The sequence below is a fragment of the Adiantum capillus-veneris genome, chromosome 30 (assembly GCF_014529385.1).
Source record: "Adiantum capillus-veneris isolate H3 chromosome 30, ASM1452938v2, whole genome shotgun sequence".
NCBI lineage: Eukaryota > Viridiplantae > Streptophyta > Polypodiopsida > Polypodiales > Pteridaceae > Adiantum > Adiantum capillus-veneris.
In genome coordinates, this window is record NC_140960.1 from 67,220,877 (window position 1) to 67,237,631 (window position 16,755).

At 47.8% G+C, this 16,755-nt stretch overlaps 1 protein-coding gene across 3 annotated transcripts in view; it reads right to left on the bottom strand.

Annotated features, from left to right (window-relative positions):
* Nucleotides 1-82: 82 nt before the first annotated feature.
* Nucleotides 83-16,755, bottom strand: part of LOC147418133 (uncharacterized) — a 38,174-nt gene continuing 21,501 nt past the window's right edge. For all 3 annotated transcript variants that reach the window (XM_086506700.1, XM_086506699.1, XM_086506698.1), the window contains exons 5-8: nucleotides 3,684-3,783; nucleotides 3,193-3,529; nucleotides 2,561-2,618; nucleotides 83-511 (exon numbers count right to left, since the gene is read on the bottom strand). In XM_086506700.1, the coding sequence (XP_086362826.1) occupies nucleotides 376-511; nucleotides 2,561-2,618; nucleotides 3,193-3,529; nucleotides 3,684-3,783 (631 nt within the window). In that variant the 3' untranslated portion in view covers nucleotides 83-375. The remainder of the gene's footprint in view (nucleotides 512-2,560; nucleotides 2,619-3,192; nucleotides 3,530-3,683; nucleotides 3,784-16,755) is intronic.

A 16,755-nucleotide genomic window follows, 5' to 3' on the forward strand; every position in this document is an offset into this window, starting at 1 on the left:
AGCAAGAAACAATCCCACAAATAATACATTTTTTCAACGTAAGTACCTGAAGCACCAAAAAAAAAAAAAAAAAGACATCATATAGAGTGAATATCTCCATTAGCAAAACAGAAGTCTTCTAACAAAACCTGTGTCAACGTATCATATATACACGTTGCATTCGGCATAATTAAAGAAAAAGGCATCACAAACCTTCAGACACTTGGATATATTGATACAATCTTTTGTTTTTGTGTTTTGTAAAGGATTGTGTCTGCCTAAGCTCGCATTAGGCAGCACGAATCCACATGATTGTATCAGCAGTAGGGTAGATGACGTAAAAGGAAATGGATGTTTACCAAAAGACGGAAACCATTGCACAAGCTCTTAATTATTTTATTGTTTGATTGTTGGTGAAGCCAAGCTTGCCAAGTAAGGCTTCTTAGGACTAGGGGGCCTCTCTTCTCTGCTCGTCTCGAACTTTTCTTCATTTTGAGCGGTTGCCTCTGTATGCTGCTGCTTCACTTGTACCCTGCGCCATTAAAAAACAAGGTGAAGGTTCACGTTGGCTCTCCAAAACAATAAAATGGAAAGGAAGTCATGTAAGGGACATTTTGACAAACTAGAAACAAACAAAAAATTCAATGCTTTCCATTTCACATAAAAAGGTAGGTCCGGTCGATATACAAAATAATACCAAGGTGAAGAGTCACGAGGTCTTGCCAAAGTTAAGGGAGGATGAGAGTTATGGAGAGTAGGCTCAAATGAGCACTTACAATCGCATGTTTTCTTTTTGCTGTTTTAATTGTCCATTATACACACATAATCACGAATGCCTTATATGTTACAACCCGCCTCACTTAAACAACAAGGTGAAAGACACACATTCGCATTTTAAATCAAAATACAATGAAAAGGAAGTAAAATAAAAACAATAAAATAAAGGGATCCTCTGACAAACTAAAACAAAAGAATATTTTAATGCTTTCATAGGCGTGGGTCTAATAAGCATAAGACATAATAAAACAATTTAATAAAATGGACCTTTATAAAGGTCCTTAAATGAAAGGACTCTTTCGCAAAATAAAATATCAAGGAAAATTTCACATTGCGTGAATACTTCACATCATGGGATCAAAATCCTATGAATGCACTCCTTGATCCCTTGTTCTCTAAGGCCTTCTTGGGCCGGCCAATAATATCAAAATGTATACCTAACTCACTTCTTCTCTAAGGCTTGTTTTAAAAAAGCCAAAAACAGGGTATTTGCTGCGTCGGCCTTTCAAAACAATAAAATGAAAAGGAAGTCATACGAGGGTCTGAAAAGAAGGGCCCATCAACACACTAAAACCAAAGAGATTTCAAAAATTCAATGCTTCACACCCAAAGGTAGGTCTAGTAATTAAAAAAAAGGGAAAATTACCCAAATACTCTTGGAATTTCAGGAAATATACCTAGATGATTCCAGGATAGGCCCAGATTCACCCTTAAAAGGAAAGTGCAAGGTACAGACCCATGGTAGTCACCCACAAGACAATATAACCATCAGCTCCGTCATGCATAGTATTGACTAAATACCACGACATCCCCACTAACATCGTCAGTGCCCAATAGTGGGTGTAGAACTGGGTACTAACATATGCTCCCAAACACAACACACAACACACACACACACACACACACACACATGAGCATACATCAACACAAAGTTCAACGTACTGAGTTTCTGTCATGACTCCGGAGATCAAGGGCAGACTCAGCCATAATGAAGCCTAGCACTAAAAGAAGCATTAAATCGAAAAAATTAGCACAAAAATGAGGTAGTTGATAGGGCATACGCACCGCAAAAGATTGAAAGAATTAGCACAATATCAACTGGTCGTAACTCGGACGAAAACTTCACAATGTGAAGTCTGCATGTCCGCTATACGACTAAAAAATATACCTAGATGAATCCAGGATAGGCCCAGATTCACCCTTACGAGGAAAGTGCAAGGTACAGACCCATGGTAGTCACCCACAAGACAATATAACCATCAGCTCCATCATGCATAGTATTGACTAAATACCACGACATCCCCACTAACGTCGTCAGTGCCCAATAGTGGGTGTAGAACTGGGTACTAACATCTCCAAAATTCCCTAATTACTCCCCATATCTTGTCAAAAATTTCCAAAATGCCCTTTTTTTTCAAAAATCCTTGTTAAAATTGCAAACATCTCCAAATACATTTTTCTTTGCAACTCTGTATAAGAAGACTGCTTCCCTCTCAATAAAAGATCTTAGAGCTAACATTTTAGATATTTTTTGAGAATTTTTAAAACTTGGGGGTTATTTTGGGAACATCCAAAAATTTCAGAGGTATTTTGGTAGTTTTCACTTTTTAAGAAAAGAAAATATTCAAACGTATGCCTATCTCCCTTCTTTACGAAGGCTTGCTATAGACCGTCAAAAGAATGCTCGATACATTAAAACATTCACAAGCTCATACTAGCACTAAACCATGCAACCAGTAGAACTGTATACACAAAAAATAAACCACAACATTAGAATGCATTTAAACATTCTCCTTTTCCTCACCTGTCCTTTCTCTTCTCCAAAAAGCGAGCCAATGAAGCTTTTCTTGCATGTGGAAGCTCTGTAAATGCGAAAAAACAAGGTGAGATTTCATGAAGGCCTTCTAAAAAGGAAATAAAAATGTAAAAGAAACAAACACAAAAGATACATACTAATAATATCTTTTGACTTTATAAAAAACACAGATGAGTAATGAACAAAAGACAAGTAGACTGCAAAAAGAGAAGAAAGATGAAAGGTGAGCCACACAGAAAACATTATTAAACAATAGACGAGCTTTGTTTTTTAGACGACCTTTGGCAAAAGGAAACTAAGACCTTTTAGACCGCCCAAAATAGAGTATAATCTAACCATTTAATGAGAACAGAAGCTTAAAGGCCTTTCAGAATACCAAAAAATAGAGCATAATATAACCAATTTAATCAGAACAGAAGCTTGTCATGTTCTGACAGTTTTCAATTAAGGAAACTCTTGAGCTTACCAATTAGAGCATACTCTAACAATTTAATGAGAACAGAAGCTTAAAGACCTTCTAGAATACCAAAAAATAGAGCATAATCTAGCCAATTTAATAAGAACAGAAGCTCGTCATGTTCTACCAGTTTTCAATCCAGTACGGAATCCCCTGAGCTTACCGATTCCCGCATGTGGCCTCTTTAGTGCAGCCTGAGGTTTGGGCTCCATTGTAAACGAAGGAGAAGGTAAAGGTGTTTGAGGTGAGGAAATGGTGGGCGTTAATGGGTTGTTGGTTACATTTGATGCAGGGGGCACACTGAACCCCATTGCCTTGCCAATACTTGCGGAGGCTGCACTCGCACCAGCGGTTCCCCCCACTGCCGCAGCAGCACCCATGTGCAGAGGTGTTGGGGACGGAGACTTCAACATCGTCGGAGAAAAATCTTTATTGCCTTCATCGGGTTGCTTCATGGACAAAGAATTTCCTGTCCCTGCTAGCAGCATAATAGCATTTGCCTGCAATTTAAACAAGGCCACCACAATGAATTTGTTTCAAGGAGTTAACAATCGTAAGGTCCCTTTTGTAATCTGTGCAACCTTATTGGTGGAAAAAGACTATTAGCGCGCTCTTTTCACAAAGGACGCTAGCAAGCATAGATCAACACGATACCTTGTCGGCTGGCACATCATCATACACATTCACTGTTCCTGAGTAAAATATGGTGAGTTGAGCAGTAGGCTGTCTCACAGGCGTACTTGAAGGGCTGGGCCTGCAACACAGGCAAAACACTATAGAACGTGAGTTTTTGTTGCCATTGTCATGGCTCACAGGAGTGATTAACTACTCTAGGCTAACATTGGACCCAACATGGCTAACTTATCATTTCATAAGACCCGTCCGTATTCTTAACGCCGTTCGATCTAACATAAATCTCTCCCTCTTAAGTACCATGTCTTGAGCTTAAGACTCACGAAAATTTGTGAGTCTAACTTATCATTTCATAAGACCCGTCCGTATTCTTAACATCGTTCGATCTAACATAAATCTCTCCCTCTTGAGTACCATGTCTTGAGCTTAAGACTCACGAAAATTTGTGGCCTCTTGGGATTGTTCCTACTAGGTCATTATTTCTGCTCTTATGTGCCTGTGGGCACAAGTATATGTGCGTGTGTGTGCATGCGTGCCTGTGGGCACAAGTATATGTGCGTGTGTGCATGCGTGCGCGCGTGTTTTCGTATTAAACATACTAGAACTGTCACAACAGAACGTTAGCAATGTTCAAAAGACTTATGGGCTCTTTGAAATCAAGAGAGTAGTACGAATCCTCAGTTTCTTATGGGTTTTGTACAAGAATAGATGGCAGATAAAAAGACGATCGACAGTATAATGTCATAGTAATAGAGGTGAAATATCATCGCGGTCCATCTTTTAGCAGCAAAAAACTCCAAAACCAGAGAATGGGAGTCCTGATACCTGCATCCATCCAAACAAGCAAAACATTTCAAACATTTCGTTAGACGTGACGGATATTGCAAGCATCAATGGACCCACCCACATGTTATTAATGTCACAGTTTTGAAAGTCAATTTACTGACAAAACTCACAAGATATCAGTCAAGGTACAGTGGTACAACCAAACCATAATATAACACACTTAGCTCAAAAAAAAAAAAAAAATCAGAGGCTTTATAACGTAACGAGACGGGCACCACGTGGTGCCAACCAAAAAGAACAGATTGAGACAAACATTTAGCACTTCAAGTAACTGAACCAAAAGATAGAGAGAATCCACATGAGACACCGAGTGGCGAAGTTGCACTCCTAGACTGCAATGGCCCAAAACGATGACGCCCCTTTCGGTATTTCTTTATATTACTTCGACAGGGTACAATTGTCAGGTGCAGCAGAAGTGTAAGGATTTAGCTCGGATCTAGTACTCTGCACACAAACACAAGGTTGCTTTACGTATTACCCTTGGTTCGCCAAGCCGAAGCACGCACAAAGCTCTAATACCAATGTCACGTACGGCGGAAGTGTTTAAGGATTTAGCTCGGATCTAGTACTCCGCACACAAACACAAGGTTGCTTTACTTTACTTGAAAGAACTGAACTGAACTGAACTGATGAAAGAGAGAGACGCAAAGAGAGAGAGAGAAAGAGACGGCACAGCATCTCGAGTCCCAACCACCCTCAAGGGCCCCCTTGCTCTATTGCCTGAGCAAGTACTTGCTTTATTACTTGCAGAATGTTGATACAATGATGCTAAATGCTGAGATGTTGAGATGCTAATGGGTACTTGATGCTATTGATGCTCGGTATTGATGAGGTGTTGAAGGATACTCCATAGACGCTTGATACTGCGAGGCTAAGGACTGGGTACTGCGGGTACTTGGTGCTTGGTATGGCGGGGTACTTTGTACTGTTGGTGCTTGGTGTTGCGGGTACTTGGGTTTAAAGGACATGGAGGTCCTGATGATCCCTACGCTAGGCTATGTAGGAGCCAAGCCAAAACGCAAGGGGTGCTAGATGCTAGGGTACTACATTGACGAGGACGACGCCGAGGGGTACTTGCACGGCGGTGCTGCTCAGGTACTAATGGGTACTGCGGGAGATGCTTGCGACGACGACGACGACGAGGCTGTGGGCTGATCTGCTATCGCCGGGGATGGTGATGGGCTGAAAACTGAAAACGCTGAAGGTAATGCAGCAATGACTTCAGCCGCAGTGAGGCTATACTGAAAACGCTGAGGGCTGAAATCTGATGGCGATCGTAGGGCTGAAAACGCTGATGGCTACTGGAGATAACGTTGGCTGATGGCTGCCCAAGCGTTGGTACTGCTGAGAGGCTCTTCTACTATTGCTTAGAGGGTTTTTTTTAAAGGTCCTTTAGCCAATTTCCCTACCTACTTTCAATAAATGTCATGTCAAAGTTATTACAAAATGACTTTAAGTGATTGTTCATATGCCTATATGGTTAAGTGACTTAATTGTGCAAGAGAGGGTATGCAACTACGACCGGCCTGGACATGCACCTTCTGCTAGAGGCTCACAAGGGTGCAAGGCTAGGTCCTATGCTAGACTACGATTGATGCTAAGACTGTAGTCCACGTGGCGCAAGTGAAGTGCGCACATGACAACAATTGTGGCTCTGTTGTGCTTCTCCACGCGGTAGAATGCCAGAGAGAGAGCCCACAACACGTATTTCAAGGCCCTGGCCCTATCCAAAAGGAGTTACATGAAAAGCACTAGGTTCTAAAAGCATCTGATCCCAAAAGCAAGAGCCCTTGGGGCTTTCTATACACTGCTTGTCACAAACTGGTGACGTGGCAGGTCCCTCGAACACACACACACACACACTGTTGACGTGGCAGCAACTCGAAAAACACACCGACATGCTGACATGGCAATGTACGGAAACCAGCAAAACGTGTTGGCTGGCTGACGTGGCACCGTACCTCTCCCCGTGTCTTACGCTAACAATACGGATTTCCGCAAATCACACTAGCTAGCTTTTGGGAATAATGCTTTTGAGTTAGAGACCTCTTGGGAAAGGGTCTTATCCAGCCGAGTACTTCACCTTACTGCTCTCTGGTGTTGTTGGTTTTGAAGAAAGACGGATCTTGGAGAATGTGCATTGATTATAGAGCTCTCAACAAAATCACCATCAAGAACAGATTTCTGATTCCTAGGATCGATGATATTCTAGACCGACTACAGGGATCCTCCTGTTCTGGCAAGATCGATTTGAAGAGCGGATATCATCAGATCCGAATCGCGTCGGGAGATGTCTACAAGACAGCTTTTCAGACGACTTTCTGTTTATTTGAATTTTTGGTGATGCCTTTTGGCCTTACAATGCTCCAGCGACCTTTAACCGAATGATGGATAGGATTTTCAGAGAGTACAGATCTTTTGTTGGCACTTTCTTTGATGACATTATTGTCTTCTCCAAGGATGAGGCAGAACATAGGGAACATCTGTTACAAGTCTTTCAGGCATTACGAGATCACAAGTTGGTGATAAATGCAAAGAAGAGTGAATTTTTCCTACCAGAGACACTTTTTGGGAAACATCGTCTCAGCAGCAAGAGTGCAGATGGACCTGGCCAAGATTGAGACTACACGTGATTGACCCGACTTGAAGAATGTCCATGAAGTTTGAAGCTTCTTGGGCTTATGTTCTTACTACCGGCGGTTCATTAGAAAGTTTGCAGAGGTTGCTTCCCCTTTGCATTTGTTGACACAGAAAGGAGTCCCCTTCTCGTGGGGACCCACAGAGGTGATTGCCTTTCAGACATTGAAAGAGAAACTGACTACAGGACCAGTTTTGACTTTGCCGGATTTGCAGAAGTCATTCAAAGTATATTGTGATGCTTGTGGTCGTAGTCTTGGTGCAGTCTTAATGCAAGATGGCCATGTCATTGCCTATGAGAGCGGATTGTTTTCAAGGCCAGAATTGACAGCACAAATATATGAGAAAGAGCTTTTGGCAATTATCCATGCTCTTACTCAGTGGCGACATTGCCTACTCGGAGCTTATTTTACGGTCTTCACAGATCATCAGAGTTTACGCTACTTCTTGTCACAGAAGCAGCTATCAGAAAAGCAGATGCGGTGGGCAAACATCTTGTCACAGTTTCACTTCCACATTGTCTATGTGCAGGGACAGAAGAACTTGGTGGCAGATGCTTTGTCCCGGAAACCGTTGGTCTTGGCTATTTCCGCGATACATCATAGAAGCTTCCAGGATATGGTCGATCAGTACGCCACAAATCCAGATTTTGCATATGTATTCGATCGAATACAGAATGGGGAGGTAGTAGCAGCAGGATATTCCATTCGGGATTCGGTCGAATACAGAATGGGGAGGTAGTAGCAGCAGGATATTCCATTCGGGATGGCTACTTGATGAAGAAAACGATGTTGTGCTTTACACAGCCGTTGAGGGAAAAGGTTCTAACCGAATGCCACTGTCCACCATTTACGGGTCACCACGGCATTGATACCACCTTGAAAGGTGTGCAGAGATACTTCTTTTGGTCGAGACTCAAGAAGGACGTGGACAATTTTGTACGCAGTTGCTTGGTATGCCAGAAGATCAAATTTGGCAGGCACAAAGCACAGGGATTGTTACAGCCTTTACCCATTCCCACCCGCCCTTGGGAAAGTAGTGCTATGGATTTCATTTTTGATCTCCCAAAGACACAGAGTGGGCACGATGGTCTCTGAACTGTTAGGAGTTAGCTTCTCCTTTCATCCAGATCGGAACTCTATTCCGGCGTAGTAAAATTAGTCATCACACCCATACCGTACTGATCTTCCACGGGTGTCCTGATGCACTAAAAAATTACATACCCAGGCAATCTCATCCAATTAAGAATATACAGTAGCTGGCACATCACAATGCAACACAAATGCATGTTACAAGACATAGAAACATAAAGCCGCCGATGAACACTCCTCCCGCATAACCTAACAAGGTTCGGGCCGAGAGATATTCAACGACTCCCTCATCACTCCTCCCGCATAACTTAAAAAGGTCCGGGCCAAGAGATATAGAGGCCTTTTACAACCAAACGCCCCCCTACACCGCAACCTGCGTCGTTTGGAGGTGTTGAGAGTAACCACTGCTCAGACTTCTTAATACTCCTCCCGCATAACCATCCAGGTCCGGGCCAGAAGTCACAACAACAATACTCCCCTCGTAAATAACCACAAGGGTCTAGGCCATGAGTAAAAAAAACAACACTTTTCAATCATTCAATACTCCCCCGCAAATAACCACATGGGTCCGGGCCATGAGTATGAACAAGCATTCTCAAACATGATTTCTTACTACTCCACCCAGGAGTAAAATCACCAATCATTGAAACCAGTATTAAAACTAGAGTCAAACAATTCAAATTGACACCAAGACAAGTCCAAAACAGATACCATCCATTTCAAACAAATTCCAAACAGGATCACTAAACAAGTTCTCAAACAGATTTCAAACTTAAAAAGCAATCTCGACATCAATCGAGCTCGAAAAGTCGATTGACTTTCCATCCCGGAACTTGCACCAAAAATTAGGGTTATGTTCATTCTATAAGGTCGTAGCCGAGCACAGCATGGTCCATCAGCTCTTGGACAGACAGTGTTTCTTTGGCGGCGATGGTAGTCCCGAGATAGCAATCACACTGGACCTCCAAGGTCATCTGCTCGTGAAGAGACATCTACTGAGAGATGTTAAGAAATTTCAAGTTATAATCTGCTAGGGTTTCCATGGCAAGCATTTCAGGATATCCCACTCTGCCAAAAGTTGCACTCCGAAGGAAGATGTCAAAAACCATATAACTTCGGGAAAATTTTTTTTTTTCTTGAAAGCTTGCCAAGTACTTGGAGTATGCTACTTGGTAGCTGCAGATATCAACATCTACATGGCACTGCTTGTGAGAAAAACAGTGACTTGAAACAAATATGGATCCTTCTCTTGCAAGTGATCTTAATTGGCTTATGCCCTGTAAGACATGAGCAGTGAAGACGGGAGCGCGCCCGATGCGCGATGAAGTAAGGGTGGAAGTGGCTAATAGATCTCTCAAATAAAATTCCATCAATAGCTCTGTCTGCTCTTTTGTAGGACCGGTATGCTTTCAGAAAAGCACACGCCTGATGCTCTGATACGACTGTCACAAGACAGACACCACGTGCCAATAGAAAAGAACAGACTGAACAAACTTTTAGCACTTCAATAACAACTGAACTGAAAGAGAGAGATGACGCGCGACACGGAGTGGCTAAATTCCACCCCAGAGAGTATTGGCCCCAAACCTTGGCGCCCCTTTTGGTATTTATTTATATTGCATCAACACAGTACAAGCCGGTACTCTAGACTCTGCACCTTCTCCAAGAAGCATGCCAGAGAATGAGCCCTAGCCTCTTTTTTTTTTTTTCAAGAAAAAGATCCTTCTATTAGTAACTGAAACTGCCCATAGGGCTACAACCACCTCTTCAAGAGAGGGCTACAACAACCATGGTGGGAGACTCTCCCAATGAAAAAACCAACATATGTACAATGGGGCTAAATCAAGAAATGGGAGGAGGGAAAAGCCACACAGGTGTTCGGTAGTGCCATCATAGTACACCCTGGACCATGGTGTAGAAGGGCCCAGGACGCCAGAGTCGTAGGAAAGCCTCTCTGCGCTCCCGCATGCGGTCAGAGCTGCCCTGTAGTCCCTCGAGCTGTCCTCTGAGAGTGTGGATCAGCTCTAGCCAAAAATCGCGTACACTCTCTGCTGGTGACACAGGGCGAGCCTCAAAGATGCGGAAACAACGGGCCCGCCAGATGAACCAAAGTGTCAGGCCACTGATGAGCTCCCAACACTCCTCTCTCTCTCTCGCAGCACCACTCCTGTGGAGTAAGCTTTGTAGCAAGCTGAAGTGTAGGCCGCCCCTCTTACATCACTATCATCCTGCTGGTGGAGGATAGCTCAAACTGAAGTGTCGGGCCCGTGAGGGTGAACCAAGCCGCTGCTCCCCAAGTGTACTGTCGAGCCGTGGAGAGAGCAGGCATCAGCCGAAGAACTCGTAGCCACACCTGTTGGGCCAAGGGACAGTCCCACAGACAGTGACGCTGACTCTCCACAAAATGGTCACAAGCTGCACATGCGACCGAGAGACCACTATGCACTAGCAAGCTCCCAACTGCTGTAGCTCTGTATGCGACCAGCCACTGAAACAAGGTGACTCGCCTCGGCTGTCTGGAGTCCCACAACCTCTCCCAAAATGCTGCCAAGAACTCAGTTGTGAGACCCTCCTCCTACCAATGAGGTGCTGCAGCGGGGCGGGCCTTTCTCTGTGCTGCTAGTATATGACGTCCCAGACGAACAGTGTACTGAAAGAACGGGACTCCTGGGTGGTCTGCAGAAGAGAAGGGATCCCTCCATAGCCACTCACCAGGATTCCATTGTACTCGTGCCAGTGGACAACACTCCCAAGCCCGCAGCCTCCAGTGTCCAGTCTCAAGAGCTGTTGGGTCGGGCCTTTCTCTGTGCTGCTAGTATATGACGTCCCAGACGAACAGTGTACTGAAAGAACGGGACTCCTGGGTGGTCTGCAGAAGAGAAGGGATCCCTCCATAGCCACTCACCAGGATTCCATTGTACTCGTGCCAGTGGACAACACTCCCAAGCCCGCAGCCTCCAGTGTCCAGTCTCAAGAGCTGTTGGGTCGGGATCTATGACACAAGTCCTCCCGCAAATGCCCACTACTCGAATCCTCTGAAAACATCACTCTGCCACCTGCGGGGCCTCTACTGAAACTCGCTGAAGGCGTCCCCCACCCTGGAGCTCGAAGAAAAGGGATGGAACACTCTCTGAGTAAGCCCTGATTGAGATGAGAACCTCCAGTCGTGTGAAGGCTCCCATCCACCGGGGTGCTACTGGCTCGAGAGGCGTGAGCCACTCAGCTGGAACTGACTCTGAGATGTCCTGGCACATGCTCTGCACCCCTCTCATGCCCTGTAGCTGAAGACCCTGCACCTCCTCTAACAAACCTATGAACTCTAGCCAGTCACCTAAAGAGCGCGCTGGACCCGCTGCCATGGGACCCCAGGAAACATGAGGCCGACTGCCAACCAAGTGGCCTCTCTGAGTGCTAACCATGGGGTTCCAGACGAGGGACTGCCGTAGGCGCTCCTCCGTGCACGTAGGCTATCTCTGCTCCAAGCCACGCCGCAAGAGCTCCCAAGATTGAAGCAAGCTCACAGCGAAGCGGTCCTCCAGTCTCCTGCTCAAACCAACTCTGCGCATCTCTGTGAAGATCCATCTGGTCAAAGGTTGCCAAGGGCCTCCTGCCTGAGGCACCCTAGCACGAAGTTGCTGTAGCAAGAACTCCTTCCAAGGCTCCTCACCTGGAAGAAGTCCTCTAACAATGAACTTCCCAAGAAGGGCTCTACTCTGCTGTGCTGGATCAATGATCCCAAGCCCTCCCTGTGAACAAGGAAGAGTGATGACCTGCCAAGCCACTTTGGCTCGGGCTATCTGAGTGTCACGTCTTGACCAAAGGAAGTTCCTGATCAGCCTCTCTACCTGGCTGATACAAGAACTCGAGAAGATCCAGCAGGAAGTGATGTACCAAATAGTCGCCAACAACACCTGGTTGGCAACTACTACTCTGCCAGCCAAAGAAAGTCGTGTTGAGCTCCAATGTAACAACTTTCTCCTAATAGACAGGAGAAGGGGAGCAATCTGCTGCTCGGGAGACAAGTCCAAACCCACCTGACAGCCCAAGTAGCAAACTGTAGTCCCTGGGGGAATCCACCTAAAACCCTCTCCTGGCATCCAATCGGGCACAGGAGCACTACCAACCGAGAAAGCCACTGTCTTTCTCCAATTGATCAGTGCGCTCGATGCACAACAGAATGTCTCCAGAGCCTGCTCACACCTGTGAAGGTTGGCCTCCTAGCCATCTAAGTACAAGGCTGAGTCGTCGGCAAACTCAGCGTCCAAAAGCTCATCTCCCCGAATAGGAAGTGCTAAGCCCTGTAGACCAACCTACTGCGACACCAAAAACCTGCTCGTCGCCTCCGCATAGAACAGAAAGAGGAAGGGAGCAAGAGGACAGCCCTATCTGACCGAGCGTGTAAACATGAAGCGATCACCTCTACCTCCTGCCAAAAGTACCTGACTATGAGCCTGTCTATATAAAGCTGACACCCCTCTGATCCAAGCATCTGAGAAGCCCATCCTACGTAGAGTGCCCTCTAGAAAGTCCCAATCAACTCTGTCATATGCCTTCTCAAAGTCGAGAAGAAGAATCACGAGGTCCTCACCACGGAGTCGTGCCAGGACAGAAGCCTCCCATGTTGTCAAGGATACTGCGTTCCTTGACAAAACTTGTCTGAGTCCCATGTATAAGGCTCTCTAGAAGTGGCTGAATCCTCAAACTCAGAGCCTTGGCAAGAATTTTGTAGGCTGAGTTGAGGATGGTGATGGGGCACCACTGTCGAATCTCATCCAAGGAGCCACCCTCCTTGGGAATGAGGTAGATCAGGCCCTCACTCATGTTGTCAGGCATCACTCCTATGTGCAAAATGAAGCACTACAGAGATCTGGGCCAAGCAGGTCCCAATACTCCAAGAAAAAACTGGGAGTCAACCCATCCTCACCTGGACAGCTACCACGGGGGAGAGCCCTAAGAGCTGTGTGCAGCTCCTCAAGCTGAAGTGGCAGCTCAAGCCTCTGACGCATCTCCTCAGTCACAAGACAAGGCATCTGTGCCCAAACCTGCTCCCTGCATGCATCCTGACACTCTGATTGGGGCTCTGCAGACAGTAACTCACGATAAAAGTCAGTAGCAACTGCACGCATATCCTCGGGCTCAGAAGCAACTGACCCGTCTAGCCTCCTCAACTGACTGACCTTGGCATGCGAGTGTCGAGGTCCCACTGCCTCAAAGAAAGCACAAGTCACTCTATCGCCCACCTGAGTCCACTGAGATGCTTGTCAGTGAAAAGCAAACTCATGCCGTCTCTCCTCTGTACTAGCAAGCTCCTGTCGAGCCTGCTGTAACTGCTCCTCCAACCAAGGACTGTCTGGATGCTGCTCCTGCATCCTCTGTAGCGAAGCAATGCCCCGTCTGAGATGCTGCTCCTCCTCTCTCGCGGCATTCCGGCGAGCCAGAGACTCCTCGAGAAAAAAGCGGCTAATTTGGGCTAGGCCTGAGGCCACTCTGTCAGCAGGAGACTCCTGCCTGTCCAAGCTCTCTGTCCAAAGAGCCTCTACCCACTCTCTGAGTGCCGAGTCCAACAAGACTCTCTCTGGGATGCGAAGCATCGTGCTCCCACTCCTCTACCTGTCTGCTACTGTGAGGATCACTGGTGCATGGTCCGAGAAGGAGGTCCCTGCCAAAATGCCCACTGTCCCGCCCAAGTCACTGAAATGGTCACTGGTGTAGAAGCGATCTATCCGCGATAGATTCACTCCTCCCACTCTGCAGTCCGACCGAGAGAAGGCAAGGCTGTCTGAGGGCCTCACAAAACCAGAGTGCTGCCAAACATCCGAAACCCTCAGTCATACAAAACCTCTCCCAAGCTGCCAGCTCAACTCCATGCACTGTAGCATGGCTGCCACCAATCCTGTCAAAAGGGTCCTCCAACATGTTGAAGTCCCCTCCTATGCACCAATGTTCTACTGGCGACACAGACTCAACTATCTGAGACCAAAACTCTGTACGAGCACTCGCCACATTGGACGCATAGATGTTCAGGAAACCCACTAGGTCACCCTGAACCTGCATAGTAATCCACTAAGCCCTGCCTGGCACAATAATCCCTCTGCCCACAATGGCCTGTTGCAAAGAGTCCGCAATAGTCATACATACCCCACCCTGGATGCCTCCAGGTCCAAAAGCAACTGACCAAAAAGTATCATATCGTCCACGCAAGAGCTGACCACAACGTCTAATGCGGCTCTCACACAGATGGTGCACTTGAAGCATAAGGAGATCAATCTCTTCTCCCACAAGGCAGCGCTGAAGCTCCTGACGCAGTCGGCCCCGCTGACGCTGAAACTGGGACCCACCTAGTCCCTGCACGTTCCATGAGACGATCCTCATGGGGAGCAAGAGAGAACAGATGTTGCCGTAGCAGCTAGACGGGCTATCTTCGAGGCTGGCTTGGATGGGGAGTAATCCGCATCCGAGCGTCCTCTAAATAGGCGTGACTGCATCGAGTGTCTGGCCCAAGCCCAAGCAGAACGGGCCGTACGTAAAGCCACCTCCTCTGTCCAGGAGTCCTCATGAATGTATACATAGCATGGCAAGCACTGTGTATCGACAAAGAAGTAAACCACAATGTGTCTACATCCTGCTGAACTGGATGTGTCACTGCAAACTTGGCCAATGGCCACAAAGTCTGGAGCATGTCTGTAACTCCTAGTTCTCCCATGTGGTGAGAGAACTCTAGGACCTGAGTGTGCAACCATCCCAACACTGAGTCGAGAGTCCACTCTGTCTGGTCTCTGCCGCAAAGGGGTAAGGAGAAGCCAACTGCTGAGTCCAAGGCCTTTGTCCCCCTAGCGGCAAGGAACAGAACATGGACCCTGAAGCAAGCTGCCTCATGGTCTGCTGAGGGGTCGCCGAGAAAACGAGTGAAGCCGTAGTCGAAGAAGTCCCATCAGCGCCGGATGTCAATGCTCGTCAGACCACGAGGGACAGCTGCAAGGGAAGATGTCTGTACCTGCATAGGGGGTCGAAGGAAGGGCTGTCCCACTCTCGCTAAGCGACTCGTGGCAAAGGCGGTGCCAAGAGATCTCCTAGCCGCCGGAGAAGGCCCTGCCCCCTGGGTTGACTGTGGAACTGAAGCAGGAGGGGGAGGGGGGGGAGAAGGAGCTGGGGGGAGTGGTGGAGAAGAGGGGCGGGAGGGAGCGGCAGAGATAGAGGGGCAAGAGGAAGAGGCGGCGGGAGCAGGAGGCGGGGGGGAGGATGAGGAGGAGGGAGGGAAATCTGGGGGGGAGGGGGGTGTCGAAGGTGAAGCTGGGGAGGGGACTCGAGCAGGGACCTCATTCTGCTCAAGAGGATCAAACCGATTTCCCGTGGGAACCCACTGCTGCTGAGTAGGCGCCTGAGGACCACTCTGAGTGCCAGGCTGACGCTGTGGCCCCTGACGTCGTCTACCACGCGCATGCTGCCATCCCTCCTCCGCTGGAGCCCCAGGCTCAGAGGGTGGCTCTGCATCTATGCGTTGTCTCTGTCTATATCTGCTGGCCAGCCCTTGCAGGCTGGGACTGAGGCTGTGGTGTAGGTCGAGGCCTCCTCCGTGGACAGGCCTTCGCTAGATGGCCCATCTGTTGACAAATGAAGCACTGGTTCGGGAGGCCCGAATACTCCACACTCTGTCTAAACCAACCCCCACTCACCCGAGGCAGAAGAATAACCTTTGGGAGCGTGTGAGTGTCTCTGACCAAAACGCGAACTGAGGGAATGCCAGCCGCCTTGGCAGCTACTGAGGCTGCCGTGCGAGGTGTCTCCAGGACGGTCCCAATGGCTGAGCCGATCCTGGAAAAAAGTGGTAGGTACTCCCTCTGCAAACCCGGAACGCTGACTGAGATGGGGATGTCTGCCTCCTCTAGAACATCCGAAGCAGGGTCAAAACCATGTCTCCACTGTCAAAAGTGGGCACGTACTGCTCGGATGGTCAATGGACTCATGGCAATGACCTTGGACGCCATCTCAGAGGTCTCAAACTCGATCTGGTAGTAGCCTCGTCCGAGTATCTGCATGTCCAAGATCTTGCCCACCTCTGCGAGAAGGCGGGCCTGGAGAAGGTCACGCAGCTCTCCTCTGCTAGGTCGGGTGCCGAGAATCTTGCACATGACAGAAGTCGCCTGCAATCGCTCTACCTCTGCGGCAAGGCTCGCTTGCTCTGTCGACGAAAGAGCAAGTTGAATGGTGGGCTCAGCGGGGTCGGGCAAGTCCCTCTGAGGCGGAGCTGGAGCCTCCATCTGTGTCTACTACTGCGGCGAAATGAACGAGCGGTGGAGAGAGACTGCAGACGAGCGCCGAGCACTTGCCCAAAAAGAACAGTGCTACACGAGCCAATGTGCAGAGAGAGAGAGAGGGGGGGGGGGGGGGGGGGGGGGGGGGGGGGGGGGGGGGGGGGGGGAGCAGCCGGATAATGTGCGGGATAATGTGTGGGAGCGCAAGCGGGATTGGGGGGGGGGGGGGGGGGGGGGGGGGGGGGGGGGGGGAGGGGGAAGGCAACG